At 42.4% G+C, this 17973-nt stretch overlaps 1 protein-coding gene across 1 annotated transcript in view; it reads right to left on the bottom strand.

Annotated features, from left to right (window-relative positions):
- Window positions 1-17973, bottom strand: part of RGS12 (regulator of G protein signaling 12) — a 442017-nt gene that overhangs the window by 36068 nt on the left and 387976 nt on the right. The window contains exons 15-16 of the mRNA XM_069203485.1: window positions 5612-5649; window positions 472-625 (exon numbers count right to left, since the gene is read on the bottom strand). Of these exons, the coding sequence (XP_069059586.1) occupies window positions 472-625; window positions 5612-5649 (192 nt within the window). The remainder of the gene's footprint in view (window positions 1-471; window positions 626-5611; window positions 5650-17973) is intronic.

Here is a 17973-nt window from a genome sequence, read left to right on the forward strand (position 1 = left end):
ACATAGAAAATTCAGGAAGTACGAGCTTTTGGTCAACATTAAATACAATTTACTGCCATATTTGCAGCTAAGCAGTAATGCCCAGCCAGAGAGAGATTATGCAAGAAATCCCATGTGTGGAAAAAAAGGGCCAGAATAGTACATTTTCCATCCCAACTAGCCATATTTCTTTAGTGGCCCAAATGATACACAATCCCAAGGCAGGAATATCTCTACCCAACTGTAGAGTGCTGTCCAATGAAAATGGTGGAGATGCTGACTCGATCCCACCCAAAGGCGAGGTCCTCTGTGGCCAACTCCCTCAAAACAGATTGTGTCACCTAGAATCTTCCTGTCTCATCGTAAAACCTGTCCATATTTAGACCGTTGAAATCTGCAATTACTATTTGTGAGCTAGGAATTTGTATTTCTAACATTTAAATATTTCTATTGCAGTTGTTTAATCCAAGGTAAGACATAAAGATGACTTACCCTCTGCTTCATCCAAATTAATCTTTTGATGCGTTCTTCTGCCCATCTTTGCAATAGGGTCATCTCGCTTCAATATTCGAACATCCCTAGCTGTTTTAGCATTTTCTCCTTTAAGCCTAATCGAAGAGGATTTACCCAGAGTTCTTTCCTCCCCCTGCAGTATAACAAAAAAATGTTCTAAAACAGCTTTGTAAATTACAAATATTAGAGTCTTTTCAAGTATGTAGTTTCTTCTACTTATTGATAAACAGTGCTGACCAATTTAAACCTGGCTACTGTGATTTGAAATTGAATTTTAAACACATAAAATATTGATGTAAAGGGTTAGTTGGTTTAAACAAAAACGTCTACAAACAAAACCGTGTAAACCTAACAAGGACTTTGTTAATTACATTTTTCTCGTCTGTGGAATAATTCAACAAACTGCATGCTCACATTCTGCAGAGCAAGTGACCAGATTATTGTTTTATGAAGAGTTATAAAAGGTAGAATCTGCAAAACAACTGTTTCAATTGAAGCCTGATTCCATGTAAAAACGACTACATTCAAAAAGAAATTGGCAGCTCTCTGGGTACAAATTCGATCCAAAATGGGAGCTTAAAATAACTAAGCATGATGAAAAGTACTTGACATAAAACAATGAAAAACCACAATATCTACTTGATTCGGAGGAGAAAAAAAATCTTCTCAGACACAGTATCAATACCTACTGGGCTACCTTTAAGTCTGATGAAGGATTTCATTATAAAGTGGTGTCTGTGTAAATACATAAACATTTGCTTTACAACAGATTGTTTCATCAAAATTGGGCGTAGAAATCTTTAAAAATATGATTTACCAGTGCTAGACATTAACTAATTTCAATCTTTATCACCAATGAGCAAGTTTACTCTGTTTATTTATTAGTATATGTGTAAGGATGTGCCTAATACTTGGTATCAATGCGTGCAGCTGAGTAAAGCAAGTAAAAATTAACTTATTAAAAGCAATGTATGGATATGACTAATATTATATTATATGTAAAATCATGCTGAATGCTGCCATCTGTGTCCTCTAACTTAAGACCATTCCGGGTTTACATGCCACCCTCACCACTTTCACCCACTCACCCACTCCCACACAGTGGGCTTGTGAAATTTACAATTATGGAGCTCTAAAACCGAAACGTTGGTGCAAGTCTGTAGGTCTGGAAACGTCCAGAGAAAGCACGTCAAATATGTTCCAGGTTAAGGGTAAGGTTCAAACCCCCCCCCCCCAGAAACTTACTTAACAATAATTCTCCAGGAATGTATTCTCCCCAGATCACCATAATTATTAGAACATTCTCAAGGCACTAGGACTAACCTCAGAAATACCTATATATTTAATTTTAAATGTCCTCTTTTAAATCTACAGCACGTGAGGAAAAAAGTTACGTGTATTCAAACTGGGTTTCTAAAGACTGTGGAACAAATGACAGCTCCCGAGTCACCAATTTACTTCAGGTCTTTTTACCAAATACTAATATGAAGTCAACCTTACTTGAGGTGAGGATGAGAAGATTGGAACTGAACTGGGAACATAACTTTGCTGAAGCATTGGCGAGTTTGCTTAAAGGGAGCACCCCTCTCGTTCATTACGTCAGAACAGATTTCAAAGGAGTGTTATGAAAAAACAACTTGCAATGGCATGAAAATTACAAGCAAAACTACACCTTTTCTCCTGATTAAAAACATAGGACAACCTAAATTGCTTCTACCATAATTGCAGCATTATCATTAAGGAGGAGAGACTTTCAGAAAAAACCGAAGCTGTGCTGCACGACTGAGAGGGGCCAAGATAGAAAGAAAACAAGTCAGAAAAGTCAAGAGAGGTGCAACAGCATTGCACATCATGAAAACATACCAATGACCGCCAAGAAAGATGTGAAACATCCTAGGTATCAAACTAACGTTACCAAGGCGTGCCTAACGAGCGCAATGTAGCCTACAATGACACTGGTCCACAGTGCTGGGAACACCTATGATCACAGAAAAAGTATCATGACTTCTCTGTTGGTTTAGAAAAAGCCCTGTCTCTTTCTATCCACTGAAAAAATGGGAAGAAGACTGCTCTTTGGGAGGTATGAATTAAACTAAAACCTGTTGACTGATGAATAAGATGCTCATAACAATACATCTCTGAGAAGCACAGCAAAGTGATAGCAAAAACACACCAATGCACCCTCCACAATAAAGCGCGAGTGAGTGAATGAGCTAAGAAGCAATTAAATACCTGCCTGCAAAGGGATATGGTAGTCAGAGAAAAGGAAGGCAGACCAGACAGTAGCAGGGAGCATAGAGGAGCACTGTTCTCTCACACATCCATGAGCTGTTTTACTTTAGCTTCCGATAATCACGCACAGACACACATAAATGCATTTAATAGCTAAAAAAAAAAAAAAGTACACATACAAATACATACGCCTATCATTAGGAATGAGGTCACCCAGCAATCCCACCATTGTTACATGAAGTCATATCAGAACCTCATTCAGATAGTGACTAGGTCAGCAAACTTTCCACTCGACCAAATCTAAACAGGAGCGGTTTGGCTACCGTAAACAAAAGTCACATTGGTGGTTTATGCCAGAACGGATGTCAACAGCAGGGTTTACTTATCGAGCCATTCTGCAGACCAGTTGGATGAGGATTAAGGCCCTCATTCCGAGCCTGGCGGGCGGCGGAGGCCGCCCGCCAGGCTTCCCCCCTCCGAAATACCGCTCCGCGGTCGTAAGACCGCGGAGGGTATTCCGAGTTTTCCCCTGGGCTGGCGGGCGGTCTTCACAAGACCGCCCGCCAGCCCAGGGGAAAACTCCCTTCCCACGATGACGCCGGCTCGTAATAGAGCCGGCGGAGTGGGAAGGTGCGACGGGTGCAGTTGCACCCGTCGCGTATTTCAGTGTCTGCTTTGCAGACACTAAAATACTTTTAGGGGCCCTCTTACGGGGGCCCCGCGACTCCCCCTCCCGCCATCCGGTTCCCGGCGGGAGAACCGCCAGGAACTGGATGGCGGGAGGGGGAGTCGGAATCCCCATGCCGGCGCAGCATGCTGCGCCGGCTTGGAGGATTCCTTTGGGGCAGCGGGAAACCGGCGGGAGACCGCCGGTTTCCCTTCTCTGACCGCGGCTGAGCCGCCGCGGTCAGAATATCCCGCGGGGCACCGCCGGCCTGTCGGCGGTGCCACCGCGTCCCACGGCCCTGGCGGACTTGTTCCGCCAGGGTCGTAATGACCCCCTAAGGGTCTTATTACGACCTTGATGGAGCGGTTTCCTGCATCACAAATGTGGCGGCTATCCCGTCCACTGTTGTTAGGATTCCATTATATTCAACGGAAATCGTAACATGGCGGACGGGATATCCGTCACATTTGTGATGGAGGAAGCCCCTCCGTCAAGGTTGTAAGAAGGCCCTAAATCATGTCTACTGTACAGTGTATTAGGCTTGGAGCATGCGCTTCTTCGGTCTGCATTTGCTCCTGCTCGGAAGCAGTACCCTGCATGTCGAAGTCAAATAGAATAAGTTCTCTGAGCCATTTCATACGTCTGTAGGCACCAACTTACACCAATGGTGCTGCACGCACCTTAATGGCATGGATGGTGAAGAAAAACTTCTCAGTAAAAGAAGACGGCGAGAAAAATGCCTTGACATCACATAACACCAGAGACTCAGGTCCTACAGGACATGGGTGCGAAGGTTTTGTCTCACCACTCTTAGAGATGTGAAGACTGCACCTATGGTGCAAGGGCAGAAAGCCGGTTCCTGCTAGCTATTTCTTTTGGCTTGCTTGTTTCTTTGCTCTTGCCCAATTTATTTATTTTTAAATCCGAGCCTACACTTCGGGCCCCTTTAAAACACATAGGTTTATTTTTTTCAAAACAAAACTAGAAACAACTAAAATCTAGAAAGGGCTCACTAAATTCACCAGTAGACCAGCATCAGGAAGAATAGTATTTCATAAATTGCTTATACAAACAAGACAACCTGCCCGTTGAGCAGCAGTTGAGGGTAAAACTGAGTGGAAAGAGGTCTATATAGCATCACCTATCTGTAGAAATAAACAAAGAGAAAAATGTCCCATAAAAGGAAAAAAACAGTAGGCAATGAACCCCTAAAGAAATAGTGACAAAAATTCTGCATCAATATTAATTAAAAATGATGTATAAACAAGCTAGATCAATGAACGGAACAAATGGGAACCGGTACCTTTCAGGTACAGCTCTCTAAGCCGAAGGAGGTTTCAAGACATTAGAAACCAAATATAACGCTACAGGCCCCTTTTTCTCTAGGTGCTGCCGTTTTAATCAGTTTTTCTTTCATTTTCCTGTTCAGGAAATGTTAAAAGTGTAATCATTGTGACTTTTCGGCCCTTTTTGCAGAATCCAATTATTTTATTTTGCTCCTGAGGGAAACTGACCAGACTTGAATTCTGTCTAAATCGAGAATGAGGTCTCTGAACTATCAGACTTGGGTTCAACTAACCCTCAAGAAAGGGCATGTAGTTCCCTACTGCCGTCCCAAGTGGCAGCCATCATGTAGCTACGCAACTGAAGAAAACAAGAAAATGTGCTAATAATTCAGTCAAGGTGCTTCATCAAGCTCTCAAATTCGAAAAAAATGTGAAATCAATTCCACTAATCTTGGGAGATAAAGAGCAAATTAGCCACATGCACAAAAGGGCTAGGGCAGGGTGCCCAACATTGTGACTTCTGTGGACCCCCACTTTACTGGAAATCGGGGACCCCCACTGAATCGTTATTGGAATCCAGGGACCTCCCACTGAGTCATTACTAAAAGCTGGGGACCTAATCTGTTAATTGTATTTAATTTTCTCAGCAGTCACAGACCCCCTGAGAATGCGTCACGGACCCCCAGACCACAGGTTGGGAACCACTGGGCTAGGGCCATGGGAGAAAGAGGAGCATAATTTTTAGCTAAAAACTCTTTGCAAGCCCGATCTTACTTTTAGGACATGTCATCAAGTTGGGAATCTGAAGCATGATGAACAAAGATATGTTACTGCGTACTCTGTGGAAAGGCTTTCACTTCATCACACATCAGAAGAAACTTTGGAAGCAGAATTTAAATTGCAACATGAATATTACCATAAACGTCTGACTTACCACTGTATTTGGTTTTGTGGAAGTACTTTTCTGTTTGTCTGCAGGGGGAAAAAAAGAAATCTTTTACTGTGCTATCTATATGCATGGGGCAGGAGGAGGCGAGAACTCTCAACAGGCATTAGCACTTGCAAAAGGTTTTGATAAGCAACACACAGTTTAATGTTTATATATGATGGTGTTCAAACCAAGCGAAGAACGTGTTAGGATAAAACTGCATAAATGTAAGCATAGCTCGTGGAAAGAGACTTGCTAGTCACCCAGAATGCTATTAAGAAGCAAGCCTTGTCTACAAGTACTGATATCATATTTAGCAGGCCTTTGCAACTCCTTACGTGAATACATTTATTCTAACACCAAATCATAAACTCAAACTACTAAATGAAAGCACCAAAAGCCTGGTGCGCTGTTCTTAAGAGATACATCCAATAGCTCTGGACCATAGCAACCCTACACCTAAATGCCAGAAAATACCCAAGAAAACGTTTCATGCTGTCAGGGGAGGCTCTCTTCTAAGGTTATCGTAAAGGTGTTGCATCTTTTTTCACACCACACAGGACCATAAATAATGGAAGAAAATAGTTACCCGTAACAATAGTTCTCCAGCTTTGGCATCTATCATAGATTCACATGCTTGAATGATCTCTGTCATCAAGCTGTGGGTCCCACAGTAACTGGCCCATAGCAGTATAATGTTAAATATATTCAAACACTTGAGCATAGCTAACCTCATGCCCGTGTACAGCGCTGGTTGGGCACCTGCAGGGAAGTTTGGCACCCTCGCTGTGCACTGTTTGTACCTTCACATATTACATCACTCATGACATATTCAACGACTGCACTGACAACATCCCTAATGAGATCTAAAATGACAATAGAAAAACCAGGCAGGGTGGGGGTGAGAGTTATTTTAGTGCATGAGTTATAGTTATCAGACATAACTATGAATGGTGAACTTCAGTGGTTTTGTTAGTTAAAAAAAGGTTATGTTTAAACTGACATTTTCACCTAACTATAACGTCCCTTTAACCTTTAGTTGTTTCAGTGAATTTCTAAGGTTTTTGTAATGCAAATATTTCTACAATTTCTAACTGTCCCACTTCAACCTTTGTTTTTTTACATATGTATAAAGTAAGAGATGTCCATGCTAATGTAAATGTATATACATATGTACAAATGTTTGTAACTTAAACAACTACAGGCTTCCGGGGAGGAGTGAGGGTGCATGTGAATCTGCAGCAGAACATGACACGAACAGATGTACACTGGGTAAGTGACATTTTCCGTTCGATGGCATGTGTAGCTGCAGATACACATGCTGTGCATAGACTACAAAGCAGTTTGTACTCCCGTAAATTAGCGGTGGTTAGCCTGTAGGAGTTGAAGTTGTTTGAAATAACGTTATTAGAACAGCTTGACCTACTGTGGCTTGTTGTCGTGATAATATGTCTACAAAGTAGTGTTTAGTGAATGTATGTGGTGTTGACCATGTGGGTGCTTTACATATTTCAGCCATTGGTATATTACCTAAAAAAGCCATTGATGCACCTTTTGTCCTTGTAGAGTGTGCTTTAGGAGTAACAAAAAGCTGTTGTTTTTCTTTAATATGGCATGTTTGGATGCATTTTACAATCCATCGTGCTAAACCTTGTTCTGATATCAGATTCCCTGTATGAGGTTTTTGGAAAGCGACAAATAGTTGTTTAGTTTTTCTAAATGGTTTAGTTCTGTCTATATAGTACATTAAAGCTCTTTTGATGTCGAATCTATGTAGAGCTCTCTCTGCCACAGAATCTGGCTGTGGGAAGAAGACTGGGTGTTCCACTGTTTGATTTATATGAAATGGTGATACCACTTTCGGCAGAAATTTTGGATTTGTTCTTAGTACTTTATGTTTGTGTACTTGGAAGAAAGGTTCTTCAAGAGTAAAGGCTTGGATTTCACTTACTCTTCTTAAAGAAGTAATTGCCACTAGAAAGGCAGCTTTACATGTTAGAAATTGAATTTGGCAGGAGTGCATAGGCTCAAATGGTGGTCCCATGAGTCTTGTAAGCACTATATTTAGATTCCAAGAAGGAATAGGTGGTGCTCTGGTGGAATGATGTGTTTTAAACCTTCCATGAATGCTTTAATGACAGGAAATCTAAATAAAGAGCTATGTTGTATATTTTGTAAATATGCAGAAATTGCAGTAAGATGAATTTTTATTGAAGCGAATGCCAAGTTTGATTTTTGTAAGAGGGTCTATATTTTTGGATTGACAGTAACATACAAACCTTTTCCATTTGTTTGCATAGCACTCTCTAGTAGTGGGTTTTCTCGCTTGTTTAATAACTGCCATACATTCTGATGGGAGTTGTAACTATCCAAAATCTATGACCTCAGGAGCCAAATTGCTAGATTGAGTGTCTTGGGATTTGGATGCATGATTTGGCCTCTGTTTTGTGTCAACAGATCTGGTTTGGATGTGAGTTTGGAGTGTGGTACTACGGACAGATCTAATAATGTTGTGTACCACGGGTGACGTGCCCATGTTGGTGCTATGAGTATCATTTTGAGTGAAGTTTGACGCAACTTGTTGACTAGAAACAGAAGGAGTGGGAGAGGGGGAAAAGCGTATGAAAATATCCCTGACCAATTAATCCATAGAGCATTTCCCTTGGATTGGGGATGTGGGTGTCTGGATGCAAAGTTTTGGCATTTTGTGTTTTCTCTTGTTGCAAAGAGGTCTATGTTTGGAGTTCCCACTTTTGAAAGTATTTTTGAAGTACTTGAGGGTGGAGTTCCCATTCGTGAGTTTGTTGGTGATTTCTGCTGAGGTTATCTGCCAACTGATTGTCTATCCCTGGAATGTATTGAGCCAATAGATGAATTTGATTGTGGATTGCCCATTTCCAAATTTTCTGGGCTAGAAGGGACAGTTGGGATGAATGTGTCCCTCCCTGTTTGTTGAGATAATACACGCTTGTCATGTCTGTTTTTATAAGAACATACTTCTGTGTGAGAAGAGGTTGAAAAGCTTGGAGTGCTAGAATGACAGCTAATAACTCTAAGTGGTTTATGTGTAGCTATTTATGCTTGACATCCCATTGCCCTTGAATGTTGTGATTGTTTAGGTAAGCTCCCCAACCAATCATTGATGCATCTGTTGTAATTATGGTCTGAGGCAGAGGGTCTTGAAATGGCCGTCCTTTGCTTAGATTTGTGGAATTCCACCACTGAAGGGACATGTATGTTTGGCGGTTTATCAACACTAGATCTTGAAGTTGACCGTGTGCCTGTGACCATTGTTGTGCAAGGCACTGTTGTAATGGCCACATGTTTAGTCTTGGTGTGGTACAATTGCAATACATGATGCCATCATTCCTAAAATGTTCATGACAAATCTGACAGTGTATTGTTGATTTATTTGTATTTGTGTGATTATATTTTGGAACACTTGTATCCTTTGTGTATCTGGACATGCTAGAACCTGCTGAGTGTTTAGTAATGCACCCAAATACTGTTGTATTTGTGCTGGTTGAAGGTGTGATATTTGGTAGTTTATTGAGAAACCTAGTGTGTGTAAGGTTTGTATTACATAATGCATATGATTTCGGCATTGTGTATGACTTTGATTTTATTAGCCAATTGTCTAGATATGGAAAGACATGTATATGTTGTCTTCTTAGGTAGGCTGCTACTACTGCCAAGCACTTTGTGAATAACCTTGGCGCTGTTGTTATTCCAAAGGGTAACACTTTGAATTGGTAGTGTTTTCCTTGAATGACAAATCTGAGATATTTTCTGTGTGCTGGATGGATGAGTATGTGAAAATACGCATACTTGAGGTCTAAGGCTGTCATGAAGTCTTGTTTTTGTAATAGTGGGATGACATCCAGTAAAGTTACCACGTGGAAATGCTCTGACAGGATGTAAAGATTGAGAGGCCTGAGGTCTAATACTGGCCTGAGGGTGCCATCCTTTTTGGGAATGAGAAAATATAGTGAATAAACTCCTGTTCCAATTTGAGACTGTGGAACCATTTCTATTGCTTGTTTGAGTAGTAGAGATTGGACCTCCTGTTGTAACAGAATTGTGTGTTCTGTGGATAGTTTGTGTGACCTTAGTGGAATATTTGGAGGAGTGTTTATCAATTCTAGGCAATAGCCATTGTGGATAATTGACAACACCCAGTTGACTGTGGTAATACTTTGCCAATTTGTGTGGAACTGTTGTAGTCTTCCCCCCACAGAGGAGGTGTGGAGTGGAAGGAAATGAGGGGCGTCACTGTTTTGGGTGCTGTGGAGGCTGCTTAGAGGCCTGAAATTTCCTGCTATTTCTGGGGTATTGTCCTCTATATGTGCCCCTAAAACTACCACATTGGTATTGCGGTTTGATAGGTTGGCATTGTCTGCGAGGTGGATCCCTCTGAGGGCTGTGTTCTGAAACCACCTCGAAACTGAGGTTTACAAAAGGACCCCCTATATGGTGCAGAGTAGAGTGCACCCATTGCCTTTGCTGTGCTAGAGCTTTTTCGCAATTTTTCTATGGCTGTGTCTACTTCAGGTGTTTTTTGTCGAACATCATGTTCAACACAGCCAGCTGTATTTCTGGCTTGAATCCAGAAGATCTGAGCCATGCATGTCTGCGTATAGTGACTGCAGTGTTCATACTCGTAGCAGCAGTATCTGCTGCATCTAGGGCAGATCTTATTTGATTGTTTGTAATGGTTTGCCCTTCCTCCACTACTTGTTGTGCCCTTTTCTGGTGCTCTTTGGGGAGGTGCTGTATTATGTCTCGCATCTCGTCCCAATGGGCTCAGTCATAGCGAGCTAACAGTGCTAGCGAGTTGGCTATCCTCCACGGATTTGCTGCTTGGGACGCAACTCTTTTCCCTGCAGCATCAAATTTCCTGCTCTATCAGGAAGGGGTGCATCTCCTGATGACTGACTATTTGCTCTCTTCCTGGCAGCGCTAACTATCACAGAATCAGGAGGTGCCTGATGGGTGATATAATCCGGGTCAGGGGGTGCAGGTTTATATTTCTTCTCTATCCTAGGTGTTATGATGCGTGCTTTCACAGGTTCACTAAAGATCTGATCTGCATGTTTTACCATGCCTGGGAGCATCGGGAGGCATTGATACCTAGAATGTGCTGAGGATAGAGTGTATAGAGTGTTAAACAAGAAATCCTCTTCTAGGGGCTCTGTATCCATGGTGACACCATGATATGCTTCAGCACTAGCCATGACTTGATTATAGACAGTACTATCCTTAGGTGATGGTGTAGAGGGATAGCTGTCTGGATCGTTACGTGGAATGGGATCAGGGTCATAAAGATCCCGTGGATACACATTGTCCTGTTGTGAATCATAAGAATGAGTGGGTGACTGCACTGGTGTAGGGCTGGTTGGAGTAGAGGTAGGTGGGGAGAATGAGGAGGACAGTGAGGAGGAGAAGATTGATGAGGTGGTGGTTTCTCCTTCTGCTTTGGCACTTTAGCTGGAGGCTGCATAGTCCTCCTCAAAAGCTAGCTTCCTCTTTGTTTTTAAAGGAGATGCTGTCCGAATTCTCCCTGTTTCCTTATGGATGTGGATCCTGGATTGCCTTTCATCCATAATTTCTAGAATTGGTTGTACCTCTAACTCCTCTTCAGAGGTTTTGTGGCTATCTTTAAGTCTCTTTGAAAGTCCATGCTCCTCTGTGTAAGTTGGCCTTTTTGGCTCCGAAGCATGCTTTTTCAGGATCGAAAAAGATGAAGAGGACGAAGGTTTCGGCTCCAAAAATGGCTTTATAATTTTCGACTCCGAAAAGTGGTGTTTAGTGGAGTCGGAAACTGAGCTCTTAGTTGTCTCTGATGTTTTCGAAAGAGTGGCCTTTTTCAGTGTCTAACTGGGAAGTTGGTCACCGAAGTTAGTCACCAACAGTCTTTTTTCGGGCCGAGCCATAGCCTTCCGGCAGTGGCGTACCCAACGCCTTGTGTTTTTTCTTTTGTGAGGTTGCAGGGGCAGACGTACTCACATGTTGTCCTGCTGTGACTGGTCTGTCTTCGTCTGATTCCTGCTTGGACTCAGAATCTGGAACCAAGACTGCAGTCTGCATCAACTCTTCCACGTCGAGATGTTCCCCGCTCCTCTACGCCATTTCAAACCTTCTTGCTCGTCTGTCCCTAAGAGTCTTTTTCGATCGGAAGGATCGACAGGCCTCGCAGTTTTCTTCCCGATGGTCTAGGGAAAGGCAGAGGTTGCAAACCAGATGCTGGTCTGTATACGGGTACTTCGCGTGGCACCGAGGACAGAATCTGAATGGAGTCGGTCCATGAGGCTTCCACGCGGTCGGCCCGAATAGGCCCGAGTTTGGCACGCGCGCCCGAAGGGCGAACAAAGTTGTTTTCCCGACGTTAGTGCTGTGTTGATGGAAGATTATGAACCCGATCGATACAATACATACGTAAATAGTGTTTTCCAAAGTTTTCCGAATCAAAATCTCGGAACGAAAAGAAACCTGCCTGAACCCGACAGCGGAAAGAAAACAATCTAACAATGGAGTCGATGCCCATGCGCGATGGAACCGAAGAGGAGGAGTCACTTGATCCCGTGACTCAAAAAGACTTCTTAGAAGAAAAACAACTTGTAACACTCCGAGCCCAACACTAGATGGTGGACTAATGCACAGCATGTATCTGCAGCTACACATGCCATCGAACATTATATATATATATATATAGGTATATATATATAGGATCTTATGAGTGGGCGGGACTGTTCAGTGCTTATGATTGTGGTCAAGATGCCGCAGGAGAGCAATTAGGTAACTATTTCTTTACCACTTACTACATAATGCATGCACTCTATAAAAATCTGAGAATATGAGCACAACACAAGATCAATATATTTCAATATCACCTGACCACCATATTTGTATCAATGATCTTCTGAGTTGTGCAAATGCTTCTCCTGTAAACTTGATCCGCCTTAAGGGAGTGGTGTCATCAAGACTTTCTCAAGACTATCATCAAATGTGTCTATGAATAATTCATTGTCTTCAGTATGTATAAGTTTGCTCAGTCTAGAGGTATGCCGAGTTTCACTTTACTGCCCATAATTTGAATATATTGTTCAAGCATTTTAAGGTGCTTTTTTGTGGCTCTACAAAAGAAGGGCTTCACTGTAAAAATATGTTTTCTGATGTCAATAGCAGCAGCGGCTTCTCCATATGGGCTAATGAGCATCGCCCCACTCCCACTGCAGATGCTGAAAAAGTGAAAAATAAAATCATAATAAACTGAGTTCATTTTTTACGATGGCAGTCCGAGCAGTAAGGGCAGGGAGGGGCCAGACTGCTGCAGACTGGCAGCAGAGACGAGTGGTGACAGCAGTTTAAAGTGTGCATGCCACTTTGTCCAGCTGTATTGCGACGGCCAGCCTCACAGGAGCACTTTCAACCTCTTCAACCCAAGCTGTCTTAGACAGCCAGGTGGAAAGAAGGCAGAGGCACCCAGTGCCTGGAAGAGAGGTGAGCCAGTCTGCTCCAAACCAGTATGACAGTGAGGATGACAGTCTTTTTATCCAAGCATGTGACAGATATTCACCTAAATCACTGAGAGCAGTTATTAAGAAAATGAGTTATCTATAACTGCAGTTCTCCAGTATTGGTATCTTTCATAGATTCCCATGCTTGAATAATTCTCCGTCATTGAAGCGGGAGTCCCACGGTATAACAGAAAGCAGTACTGAAAACCTACACAGAAGTCAATGGTAAAGACCTTTACTTTAACAGCATATTCACCTAATTTGAAAAGACCTAAAGTCCAGTCAATCAGCCGACAGTACCCTTTAGTACCTTCACCACTGAGGCTCCAGTCCCTCAGATTTTATAGCACAAGTATGATATAATACAGAGGAAAAATAAGGGGAGTGTGAAAGTTAAGGAAAATAAAGTCCTTGAATCTTGAGATGAAATTTATTCACAGATAAATAAAGGAACTCCAACCATGGCCAAGTCTTTACTCTCCAGTCTCTAACTCCTTCACTCTAGCTCAAACCTAACATTTTATTAGAATCGTGGCTTGAAGAATACCAAATAGATATAGAACATAGGGGAGAATAAAGGAAAAATATAACTCACCAATATCTTTAAATTACAAAACACAAATGAGATCACCAAATACCATACATCTTCCGTGAAACAGAGGTAAGCACAGTGCAAGAAACAGGTTGATTGTAGCCACTGAAGTGATGCTGTACGTGGCAGACAGCTAGCAGTTAATGCGGGACATCGGTCGGAGCAGCGCAAGACAACAGTCCATGAAATATGTCAATACGGTGATGAATCAAACAAAGTCTTAAACGTTGTAAAGTATTATTAAAGGTCCAAAGTGCTGGCAATGAAATTTTAAAGTAAAACTATGTATGCTAATGGTCAAAATGAAACATGTGTATCAGAATGTCAATTTTAACAAGTAAGGAAAACTGTCAAGGGCCCAAAAGATTGAAATAAGTACCTTGCAACAAGAAATGTCCAACTCTTCAACACACAGGAACTGTACCAATTAAACCAGTAAATCCTGATGCTAGCGTAAAGTAGAAACACAGGCTAAAATGATATGTTGAAGTTCCGGAAGGCACATGAGTGTGACAGCTCGTCGCCAGGGTGAAAGTTAAGGCAAACTTACACAAAGTCCTTGAATACTGAGATGAGATGTATTCACAGATAAATCAAAACTACAGTCACAACCAAGTATTTCCAATCCAGTCTCTAACGCCTTCTCTCTAGTTCAAACCGAAACATTCCATTAGAGCCATGGCTGGGACAATACCAAATAGATATTGCCCATGGAGGAGAATAAAGGAAAAATAGAACAAACCAATATCTATAAATTACAAAACACAAATGAGACCACCAAATACTACAGGGAGCCTCCATGGGGAGGAGGGTGGGTCACAAGTGAATCTCTGAATGATACCAATACTGGAGAACTGCACTTCTACTGTATTGGATCTTTCATAGATTCACATGCTTGAATCAGAATAGCAAGTAGTTACTGTATTTGTCCATCTCTTATACTAAGAGCACAAATAGTGGATGGTGGGAATAAACATACATACTGAAATACTGTATATAAATATATACATATGAGGATGATTAAACCGATAACCAGATATCATTATTTGTATAGATATGCAAGCTAATACTTGTCACCAAAAAAACAAACAAAACTTTGGCTCATCTTATTGAAATAAATAATTGGTGTAGCAACATTGCACCAACTGCTGCATCACTGTGCCGATTCCAGGCAATAATGCTGCGTGAATGTATGTGCATTCTTCCATGTCGCAGCGTAATATATCTTCTTCAGAGGTACTTCAGCTAACAAAGCAGTCGAGGTGAAGACAGCCATAGTTGAGTGCACCTTGATTTCTGTTGTCAGTGGCTTGGCAGCTTTGGTGTGACAGAAATGGATTGCAGCGTAGATCCAGTAAGTGATAGATGCTTTTGGAACTGGTGCACCCTTACAAGTGTGTCCATACATACCAAACAGCTGTTCCGTTTTCCTGATCTGCTTGGTGTGATGAAAGCAGAATTTCACACATCTTTTGACATCTAGTGTATGTAAGGATCTGACTGTGGGTTTGGAAAGAAAGTTCTTAATATTACATGCGCATTAAGGTGAAAATCTGAAGGGACCTTAGGTATGAATTTCGGATTGGACATGAAAATTACAGAATCCCCCGTAAAGCGCAAAAAAAGGCTCTTTAGTTGTGAAGGGATATATCTCACTCACCCTCCTTGATGAAGTTACCACTAAGAGCAGTGCCACCTTCGATGAAACAAACCTGAGCTCTGCTCTTTGTATAGGTTTGAATGGACTGTTCAAGAGTTGGAATAGAATTATGTTCAGGTGCCAGTCTGGGGCAGAGCTCTCACTGGATGGAAACAACACTGAACAATCCTTTCATAAATTGTTTGATAATCCTGTCTGACCACAAAAAGAGGACGTTTGATGAACGTCTATATCTCAACATCGCAGCGAGGTGCACCTTAACGGACACATGCACCAATCCTGACTGTGCTAACGAGAGGTGTTAGGGTAGTACTTTCTCAGGTGATGCTTGCATAAATTGTATCCTTGATTTCTGATACGACAAGCAGAAAAGTTTTCACTAGGGTTGGGAGGTAAACTTTGGTCCCCGGGCAGAGTCCACAGAGTTTTTGCTGAATTACGCAATCCATGTTTTTGCCACTCTGCACTCCTCATGGCAGAGTTTACCAGCTGCCCACCCTGTCTGCAGGCATGAAAACAACACGTGTACAAACCTATATTAAAAATGTGATGACTGCTTGCGCTCTCAGTGACACCTCAGAACACACTCTTCCTGCTGTCAAAGCCTCAACCAAGAGGCGTTCTGCTCTTCAAGAGGAGAATTACAGTTGCCTGGCCTGCAGTGAAGTGACCTACTGCTGCTGCAGATTCCTTGTATGTGCTGAACAATATTTTATTATAATATGTTTTCTTGTGTATTTTTGCAACTCGTTTCCTATTTTGTGGGGTTGGGCTTGTTTTAGGTTTCTTTTGCCAGGGCGTGCGCTTATTTCAACAGTCTTTTGAAGGGACAGTGTTGTACTTCAGAGCTCGCAACACTACTACTGCACTCACCTTTCATGAGTGTTATGATAATTAAGGCAATGCGATGTCGCTTGCACGTCACTCAAGCTCAAACCTGGCTCTCAGTTTACTTGAGCTTTGGCGTCCCGATATCCTGTGACCTGCCATCAGCGCTTGTAGGCCCCCTGCAGAAGGGCTATTGAATGTGGGTCGTATTTCCTATGGGTAATGTTTTCTCCAGGGACCCGCCAGCCCTGCCCGAGACTCGGGTCTGGCTGGTCCAGCTCTCAGTGGACAAGTGAAAAATTGGGAGTATGCTTGCTTTGGTGGACACTGCACTGGGCCTCAGTCTCCCTGATTGGCTGAGCTGTCAGCTTCAGAACATGGGTGGCAGGGAAAGAGAAGCAGTGGAAGAAGGCAGGGGGAGCCATGAATTTGAGACAGGTGCGGCAAAAAAAGAGGGACTTGGGTGGGAGAGTGAAACAGGTAGAGGGATGCCGAAGAAGTCTGTGTGCTACTAACTGCTACCTCAGTGGGTGGAACTCTGAGGTAACTCACAGAGTCTCACCGGAATTCCACAGAGTTCAACTCTGAGTTCCGCCCAGCCCTAGTGTCCACTTCAGCCTATATGTTTTCCCAGTAGCATCTGCTCTAGCCTTTGAGAGAATGTCCCTGCCGTCCCAGGGAACATTTAGATCCTGGAATTTGTGGAATTCAGGAGCCATGCACATAAGTGGAGAGAAGTTGGGTCTGGATGAAGGACCTGGTCTTGGCTCTTCATCAAGAGCGTTCAAGATGGTTGCAGGAGAATGTGGTTGGCTTTTGAAAGTAGGAGTGTTTCTGTGAATGATTGATGCATGGGCCATCTGGGGGGCTAGCAGGATGATGCAACACCGCTCCACTGCTTGTCTAGTTCCTCTTGCAAATGCCTCATCTTGAGGCGGGCAAAAGGGACCAGATTTATAGGTGAGGACATCATTCCTAAGAGTGATTTGAACAGATGCACTGAAACAGACTTTTTCCTGCATTTTTAGGGCTTTGTTGTAGACTCTGCTGTCTTAAGATAGAAAAACTCTGTCTTGGATGGTATCCAAAGCTGCTCCCAGGAAAACTGTCCTTATTGACAATTTCTGATGGTTGACAGTGAGACCCAATTTGCTGACTAATTCCTGGCACGATGTGGTGGCTTCTGACGCTTGACTGGCCATTGGTGCTTTTATCAGCCAGTCGTCAAGGTATGGTATAACCGGATAGCTACCTTTCCTCAATTAAGCTGCCAAAGGAGCCAGGCATTTTGTAAAAATACAGGGAGCTGACTTAATGTCGAAAGAAAGGACCTTGAATTCGAAGTGACAGTTGGCTACAGTAAATCTCAGGAATTTGCAATGCTTGGAATGTATGGGGATGTGAAAGTATGAATGCTGTAAAAACAAGGTTGTCATATAGTTTCTGTGGTTGAGGAGTAGCAGGATGTCTGGAAGGATGACAATCCAAAATGATGTTTTTTTATAGAAATTTGTTTAACGTTTGGAGATCTATAGAGGGTCGACATTTCCTCGATTTCTTTTTTATGAATAAAAAACCTGAGTAGCACCCATTTCGTTTTGGAGATGAGGAACATTTTGTACTGCTCTGTTGCTTAACATGGTGAGAGCTTCCTTCTGAAGTAAGTGAAAACAAGGTGGGTGCACTCCCTTTGGTGGAGTTGTTGGTGGTGTCATGACTAATTCCAGGCTATGTCCATAGGTGAAAAGGTCTAATATCCATCTGCTGTTAT

The sequence above is a fragment of the Pleurodeles waltl genome, chromosome 1_2, assembly GCF_031143425.1.
Source record: "Pleurodeles waltl isolate 20211129_DDA chromosome 1_2, aPleWal1.hap1.20221129, whole genome shotgun sequence".
Lineage (NCBI taxonomy): Eukaryota > Metazoa > Chordata > Amphibia > Caudata > Salamandridae > Pleurodeles > Pleurodeles waltl.